Source organism: Oncorhynchus gorbuscha, linkage group LG01 (genome assembly GCF_021184085.1).
Source record: "Oncorhynchus gorbuscha isolate QuinsamMale2020 ecotype Even-year linkage group LG01, OgorEven_v1.0, whole genome shotgun sequence".
Classification (NCBI taxonomy): Eukaryota; Metazoa; Chordata; class Actinopteri; order Salmoniformes; family Salmonidae; genus Oncorhynchus; species Oncorhynchus gorbuscha.
The window spans coordinates 104250689-104259889 of NC_060173.1; the positions used below are offsets into that span (position 1 = coordinate 104250689).

At 46.8% G+C, this 9201-nt stretch overlaps 1 protein-coding gene across 7 annotated transcripts in view; it reads right to left on the reverse strand.

The window, feature by feature from the left end:
• Window positions 1-1557: 1557 nt before the first annotated feature.
• LOC124048018 (diacylglycerol kinase beta-like) overlaps window positions 1558-9201 on the reverse strand; it is a 169696-nt gene continuing 162052 nt past the window's right edge. For 6 of the 7 annotated variants that reach the window (XM_046368379.1, XM_046368389.1, XM_046368371.1 and 3 more), the window contains 3 exons: window positions 8901-9021; window positions 7248-7308; window positions 1558-6798 (listed from right to left, as the gene is read on the reverse strand). In XM_046368379.1, coding sequence (XP_046224335.1) covers window positions 6700-6798; window positions 7248-7308; window positions 8901-9021 — 281 coding nt within the window. In that variant the 3' untranslated portion in view covers window positions 1558-6699. Of the gene's footprint in view, window positions 6799-7247; window positions 7309-8900; window positions 9022-9201 lie in introns of those variants that run through there. The other variant, XR_006841172.1, reaches the window with a different exon arrangement.

The window sequence follows — 9201 nt, forward strand, 5'->3', positions numbered from 1 at the left end:
TTTTATTAGATAGTTTGGGGTTCTCAGCGCAAGTGCATGTATTTTAGGGATTGACTGAAGGTGAGGGCACAGTATGGGGTTGCTTAGGAATAAACATTAAGTCTTCATGACTCTTTCGAAGGGTGTAAGTGGAAAGTAAACATGTTAAGTTTGGGTACTTTGGCTCTAGGCCTCATATCTCAGGCATAGGCAAAACAAAGCTGAATTTTATGGTGGGCTGGGACAACCTTTGCGTGCGTGTGTGGGCCCAAAGACATGAGGGTAAGGAGCATGGCTACAGGGGGTGGGTGGGAAGGACCTGAGGGTAAGGAGTACGGCTAGAGGGGGTGAGTGGGAAGGACCTGAGGGTAAGGAGCATGGCTACAGGGGGTGGGTGGGAAGGACCTGAGGATAAGGAGTATGGCTAGAGGGGGTGGGTAGGAAGGACCTGATGGTAAGGAGTACGGCTAGAGGGGGTGGGTGGGAAGGACCTGATTGTAAGGAGCATGGCTACAGGGGGTGGCTGGGAAGGACCTGGTGGTAAGGGGCATGGCTAGAGGAGATGGGTTGGAAGGAGTAGTGTGTCATGGGTGTGGGGGACATGGACCTTCTGCTGTTTGTTCATTCAATCCCATTAAAGTGACATCCTTCTCTCTTCACTCCATCTGACTGAGACAGTGCAATGGGTGTGTTCGTTAGTGTGTCTGAAGCCTATGCATTTCCCACTGTATCTATGTTTCAATATAGATAAAGTAATTTTCGTAATACCTCTGCTTCACAACAGAAGCAAGTTCTTCGAGTTTGACATTGCATCGCAATAAAGATACAGAATAATATTGGTCTCCGTGATCATGATGAGTGCCCTGTGTTGAAAGCTCATTCCTCCTGCCACTCCTTATCATCAACATTTAGTAGTTGTATTTATCCTTCATTTAACTAGGCAAGTCAATTAAGAACAAATTCTTCATTTAAAATTACAGCCTACCCCGGCCAAACCCTCCCCTAACCACGCTGGGCCAATTGTGCACCGCCCTATGGGACTCCCGATCAAAGTCAGTTGTGATACAGCCCAGGATTGAACCAGGGTCTGTAAGGGAAATGCAGGACACCTAGTCAGTTGTACAACTGAATGTATTCAACTGAAATGTGTCAAGGGCATTTAAACCAACCCCTCTGACTCAGAGAGGTGCAGGGGGCTGCCTTAATGGACATCCACGTCTTCGGCGTTAACAGATTTATACCTTGTCAGCTCGGGGATTCGATCCAGCAACCGAAAGGTCCAACACTCCTACCCACCAGGCTACCTGCTGCTACCTGCCGACGGTAGTGGTGCCTCAAGCACTGAGATGCAGTGCCTTAGACCGCTGGGCCACTCGGAGCTTTTATGTTTTTTAATTATTAACAAGATTCAATTTAACTCCAGTGAATTTAAGTATAAGACAGAACCAGCTGTGTGTGTGTGTTGTGTGTGTGTTGTGTTGTGTGTGTGTGGCAATGTTGTGGAGAACAGAACTAGCTGTCGCCAAAGAACAAACATCTCATTGGACCATATCACCAAATATAACCCAACAGAGTGCATAGCATATTCATCCTCTTTGTTTATTTGATTATTCTTTTGTCCAACATACAGCTAACAAACACAACGGCGAGGGCAACAAACAGACGATAAACCCAGCTATAGGGCAGACGATGAGAATATATGAGAATATCTTATTTTTGTCCAATCACAGGGTCTACTGTCACAGTCTGCCCCTGACCCTCGCCGGGCGCTACAGGCATATGGACAGCTGCACACACACACACACACACACACGCACACGCACGCACATACATACCACATTGACCCTGAGGGGGTAAACACCACAGAATGGGGCCTCCCCATTCAAGTCAATGATGCCATAATGAGTGGACTGGCAGCCATTTTGAGTGTACCCATGAGTTTACCAATCATATTGCTATGCTATTTCTATGGTAAACACAACAGTCCCATGGGTTTAAACATACATGTAGAGCATCACACTCGGGAATGACATAGACTGTATGCATGGCTCTAGCTCGACTGCATCTGTCCCGGACACTAGTGTCACTCAATACTGTTAGTTAATCTGTCCAGGCCTAAGAATAGGACGACACCAACAACAGTGACAACACGATAAACCTCACTGCCTCTGTGAGTCTCTGAAGGTTGACAAGACCAAGGTCAGGAGGGACAGTGGAGACAAGGGGACAATAGTTTCACATGGGGAGGATGGTGATGAGGACCATCTTTGGCTCCATTTCAATTATCCATACTGGTATACTGCATAAAATGCAGCAATGTATTGGCCATATTCTAAATGACAAGCTTGGAGCCCTTTTATGCATCTGGTTGTCTCAATTCAGTGGAAGAGTGTGGATATGTAATGGTGGAAAATTAAACAATCCTAATTGTAATAGACTGTGTATACTATCATCATTATTAGTTTCTTTGATATAGCCCTCCTCTAGGTCACCTCAGAGGCAGAGGCACATCATGATCACCATGTACATGGACACAGACACACACTTATGGCTATAACAGTGGCTGAGGTGCAGTACATAGAAATCCCTGCTGCAACATGGAGGGTGACTCAAATGGCACCCTATTCCCTATAGTCCACTACTTTTGACCAGGGCCCACAAAGTGCTCCGGTCAAAAGTAGTGCACTTAATTGGGAATAGGATGCCATTTAGGTTGCAACCACTGTCTGTCAACATGATAATGCATGGCCTCAGTCCATTCCTTCCTGGTGTATCTATGATGGTCAGAGGCCACATTCAACAGTGGTTGTTGACAACCTGGGCTAAACCAAATCTTCTTAGATGTGGGTGGAGGGGACCCATCCCGATAGGCAGTGATGGTTATGGATCGGGCAGCTGGTTAGTGATGGCAGTGGGTTATTGCAACAGAGACAGAGTTCATTATCATTGTTCTTTTTACTAACTTCTTCTTCGTCAGTGTCCCGTCGTTGTTGTGTCCTGGCAGAAAATGCACTAGAGACACCTTGTGTGTGTTTGTTAGTTAAGTCTATTGATCATTTTCCGATTGGAGATGAGTGGTGACTGAGTGACACAAACATTGAGGATTAATAGTCTGATAGGTTAGAGTTCTGAGTTCCGTGTCCGCATCCCCCTTCCATCTCCTGACGATGAGTCACAAAATGGCAGCCATAGTGGACATGTCTCCTGGGAAGTCTCTCTCCTTTTGACCTAAGACAAACCAACACTGTCCTGTTCTAGCACAGAATTACCAACATGCTATGCTAGCTACCAATGGGGAAACACAACAAATAAACACACAAGGTCATGGGTTTTTAAGCAATGGATAGATTGGGGGGGGGGTTGAACAGCTAATGTGAACCGACAGCAGGACAGGTCATAGCTTGAAGGACGGGGTTGCAACAATCAGCGTGGTCTCTCCTCAAGCAGACAGACATTTCTTTGTCTCCTTTGTTTCAGCAGGCATGCGGTGGTGTAACTTCAGATAAAATATATAAACAAATATCTATATACACATAATTATAACAGTTCAAATTGAAAATCATTTCCCGTAAATGAAAAGTGATATGTAAACATGCACACGTCTCACTGAGTCGCCTCAATCCAGGCTCCATAAAGACTAAAATTAGCCCAGATATCCAATGACCATTGGCCGACAATTCTATGTTATGATAGTAGAGGTGATGTGGTCATTGAAATGTTGCCTGTATGTACTGGTTAGAGGTGTTGCAGGGTCAGACAGACCCTGTGGTTCATAGAGATAAAGTCTACGTCCCAAATGGCACCCTATTCCTATATAGTGCACTACTTTTGATAGGGTTCTGGTCCAAAGTAGTGCACTATATAAGGACTAGGGTGCCATTTGGGACTGTTTTACTTCTACTCCATGGTCATTGGACATGTGGCTCTGTTTTAGTGGGTCCTGGACGTGATAGTCCCGGCTCAGTGTGGTTTTAAAGGGATCTAGGGCCGAAGACATCAAAGCCTCGCCCCGTAAGCGGAGCTCAGGGTCAGTCCTAATGGCACCCTATTCCCTATATCAGTGCACTACTTTTGACCAGACCCCTATGGGGTCAATGAATGCGGCCTGCGAGGGAGATTGGCAGCGTGGACAATGGTGAAATGTCTTGTTTGGTAAGTTCTCGTAGTGGTTTGAAGTTGAACCTGAGCAAGTCATTGTAGCTGATGGTCATTTTTATGCTAAGGTAGGTGAAGTGGCCCTTGGTCATTTTAAATGGAATTCCATCAAAATTGCACGACATACTGTGTCATTCACTTGGTCAGGTTTGGCTTGTAACCAGAGATCTTGCCGAATTCATATCCCATGTATCTATAACCGTGGGGACTGTACTGTGAGGGTTCGAAGTAAACAACAGAAGTTCACCCGCATACAATGACAGCTTGTGATTTACGCCGGTCAAAAGTAGTGCACTGAATAGGGAATAGGGTGCCATTTGGGACAAACACTCAGTGTTGCATGCTGGCTCACTTCACTCTCACCCCCCTGTGCCATGCACCCTAACCCTTACATCCTACATAGAGCGGTGCACAATTGGTCCAGTGTTTGGCTGGGGTAGGCCGTCATTGTAAATAAGAATTTGTCCTTAACTGACTTGCCTAGTTTAAATAAAGGTTAAATAAAAAATCAAATAAAATAAATCCTAGGGTACGAGGGTGCTATGGTGCCAGAGGGGATGTTTTGTGTATCAGCCCCAGACTGAGTCATTGAAGTGACCTACTAAAGAACACTGATCTATATGTGCTCTTCTATAGTTTCAAACTCTACACTAATAATATATCATTACAAAACACATTAATGTGCACCACACCTATTTCCACAATATACAAATACTGTGTCTGCACATATATAGTTGGCTACTATTGTTGGGACAGTACTATAAGGGTATATCGTAGTAGCTGCCATGCTATCTCTGCCTCACTGGTGTCTTGCCTGTTCAGCTCTTGCCATTCGGTTTGATTTGAAGAGTGATTTTCAGTTCAGCACATTTGAATTGATAACATATCTTCCTGTTGCCTGAATGGTACGGTCCAGCAACAAACATGAATGGAATTACACCCACTATTTTCAGTCAGGCCCCTGGGTTTTGCACTCTTGGACAGCGAGCTGATGTTTTCACACCGTAATTAGGAATAGTGCTTCACAGTGTAGATCCTCCTGAAATAGCAGGTTAAATTTAGGTCCAGTCCAAGCTATGGTAAATCAGACCCCTCAGGCCTGGGGCAGTCAGGCTGTTATTCTATCTCTAGCTAGCTGGATCCATTTCAATCTCTAACCCTCTAAAAGTGTCCTCTGGGACATCTGTTGCTGGGTGAGGCTTGTTGATTCAATCTATAGCTGTCCTAACACATTACAGTAAGGACCTAACATACCTCCTTCAGTCTCCTCTCCCTCTACACTGGGCTCTGTTCCTAATGCTGTCCTACTGGGCTTTTCTGGTTGGGACACAGGGCTCATCTCTGCTCTCAGTGATCTCTGTCTTTACAGTAATAGGGAAGTCAGGTCCCCTCTACCCTGTCTCCCCTCTACACTGAGTTCTGTTCCACGAATCCGTCTGGACAGAACAATGGCCCTGAGTAACTTAGTGAAGATGGTGAGATAAAAACACTTCGACTTCCCTTTCCCCCAAGGCCTGACGCCATTGATATTCTTCAAATTCTAGTCTAAATATGCTTGTTGTGGGCCAAGATGATGGGGGGAAAAAATCCCTACATGTTAGTTTGAGTTTCCCATGCTTCCCAGGCCACTGTTTCTGTGGATTCTGCCCTGTTGTCACCGTCAAGCATAAACAAAGCAGTCAATTATTGAGGCCCTCTTTCTGTTTCATGTCTCAGGCAGAGTGCAGTGTTCTGGCGTCGTGGAAAGACACTGGAGTGAATACTCTACAAGCTCTGATTCATTATTCAACGGTTTAAAGAGAGGAGAGCACTTACACACACACACACACACACACACACACACACACACACACACACACACACACACACACACACACACACACACACACACACACACACACACACACACACACACACACACACACACACACACACACACACACACACGCACGCACACGCACACACACACACACACACACACTTACTTTCATCTGCTGTATTGATCATTCCATCCCTCACTCCTTCTCTTCTACTCTTTTCTTTTCTTCCTGTCTGTCTCTCCTTCTATCCCACTTCTGTTTCTCTCTCTCTTTATGTGTTTCTTTATCCCTCCATCTTTCTTTATCCCTCCAGGATCATGGCAGTATCCCTAAATGAACCTATATGTTGGATGGGACTGTGTTTTGCCAAGGCAGTGTGTCAGTACTGGTGGGTTTGGGCTGAAGCTGGGTCTGGAGCCTGGGTTAACTGAGCTAGTGGGCCGGTGGCCGGGTCAGAGTTCAAAGTCAACAGGAAGTTCTAGAAGCTAGAACATGGACACACAGGAAGTGGTCATTACACTGAGAAAAAGTTGGTTCATTCTGAAGTGGTGCCATAGGTCCAAGGGGCAATGTCTATGGAGTTGTTTTCCTTTTGATCCCCTCCACACCTCCTCTCCTCCTCTCCTCTCCCAAGGTCCAGTTCCTCCATGGGGAACAGTTCACCAGTCCAGTCATCAGTTTGTGTTGGAGGGGCCGAGGGGTTGTGTTTGTGTGAAGATGGGGGAGTTTGAAGTGTCCTCCTCACTCAGTCCCGACTCCTGCTGCGTCTCTTGAAGAAGAAGAAGGGGGTCTTCTGAGGAGGGCCCAGTAGCATGGGAACCTGGTTCTTATGTGTGATCTTGATCTGTAAGGTGAGGAGGGACAATATAAAAAGATATTCAGCAATGGAAGTTTGCTTTAGAATATCCATGTTTTATCATCAAAACCACCACTTTTCATCTGTAGGAGGACATGCCAAGTGTCCAGAAGTCTGCACTTTCTTTTCTACTTCTAAACACTTGACATATTTACCAGATACACAGTGTTATTTCACTATTTCACTGTCCTGCTTAAGAAATAGCAAGGTTTTAATGCTACCCAGCAGATTGAAGTGTCACTTTTCAGAGCAAGTATCTGACCTTGAAATCCAAATAACCAATAAAGGACAGTACACAGCGCCTCAGCTCAGTCTCACCCCCAGGTCCTACTGCGTATAGGAGGATGAGGCGCTGAGATTGAAAAGGCATAGGAAGCAGGAAGAGAGGAAGGTGGAGGTGTAACGGGAGGTTAGTTTGTGTGGTGGGTCTCTCTCACCGTACATGGGGGCTGCATCCAAGGTTCCCCATCGATCTGCATGGGCAGCAGCCTGGACGTCCTGTGGAGAGAGAGCGCAAGAGACACAGAGGAGAGAGACAGAGAGGGGTAGGGGATAGAGTATAGAGATAGTGTCAAGAATCAGATCTCACACACCTCGGAGGTACAGATCACACACAGTCCATCCCATCCCTCCCATCTCAGGACCAGAGATTCCCATACACACTGTCCATCTCACCCCTCCCACAGCAGGACCAGAGATTCCCATACACACTGTCCATCTCACCCCTCCCACAGCAGGACCAGAGATTCCCATACACACTGTCCATCTCACCCCTCCCACAGCAGGACCAGAGATTCCCATACACACTGTCCATCTCACCCCTCCCACAGCAGGACCAGAGATTCCCATACACACTGTCCATCTCACCCCTCCCACAGCAGGACCAGAGATTCCCATACACACTGTCCATCTCACCCCTCCCACAGCAGGACCAGAGATTCCCATACACACTGTCCATCTCACCCCTCCCACAGCAGGACCAGAGATTCCCATACACACTGTCCATCTCACCCCTCCCACAGCAGGACCAGAGATTCCCATACACACTGTCCATCTCACCCCTCCCACAGCAGGACCAGAGATTCCCATACACACTGTCCATCTCACCCCTACCACAGCAGGACCAGAGATTCCCATACACACTGTCCATCTCACCCCTACCACAGCAGGACCAGAGATTCCCATACACACTGTCCATCTCACCCCTCCCACAGCAGGACCAGAGCCAAACACTGATGTCTTTGTTCCCACGAGTCCTGTTCCCAGACAGGCCCTCTCAGGACCCCAGTCTCTAAACTAACTCTCTCTTTCACACACACACACACACACACACACACACACACACACACACACACACACACACACACACACACACACACACACACACACACACACACACACACACACACACACACACACACACACACACACACACACACACACACACACACACACACACACACACACACACACACACTTCACCCACAAAGTTAGTTTAAGCCTTTCATGCATACCTCACCGGGAAACTCAGTATGGGAGAATGACTATGATGAATGCTCTTTTAATTCTGGTTTTGGAAAATATTAAGGGTATGGTGAAACAAGTGAGGGGATAGCTTTGACTGCGTCCCCTGTAAACGGTACTGTAACTGGGCTTACTGTGGATGTTTAATGGAGCGAGTCTTGTTAGAGCAACAAAAACATGGGAACTAATTCCACTTTTCTAAAACAGATTGGTTGGTTGGCATATCCAAATTGGCCTTTGACTGTGCATTCAGACCTGTGAGAAAGCTAATTTGTCAGCCGATGATTGCCAGTCTCTCTGTGGTTGTAATGAATGAGTGTGTCAGCTGGCCAAAGGTCTGGTCTACTGGACACAGTCAGGGGCTTATGGAGTGAGGAAGAGAAGGGATCAGGAGACAGCTCTGTCTACAGGACTCAACTCTGGTTTTGGTGACATAGACAGAAAGGAATGGGTGGTGGAGGGAGGGAGGGAGGGAGGGAGGGAGGGAGCGATGGTTGGATGAATGGTTGGAGGGATGGATGAAGGAATGAACGGAGGGACAGAGGGGATAGCAGTAAGGCCCTGACCTGATGGTAACGTTAGCACATTGGGCCAGTCTGCGACCTGCACTCTTCAGGCCTGAGTAGATCTTCCCCATCTCCATGGCGCCCTCCAGACCCACCACCTCTAGCAACTGGTCACTCAGGTCTGTAGAGAGAGAGAGAGAGAGCCAAAGTCATCAGTTAATACTGTCTCAGCAGAGAAAGAGCATGACAAATGGAGAATGGTAGAGAGCATTGACGAGTTTGGAAGAGATTTAGTAGGGCGCTAGAACAGCTAAAGACAGGACACATCGTAGAACATTTTGATTGTGGAAATTATTTTTAT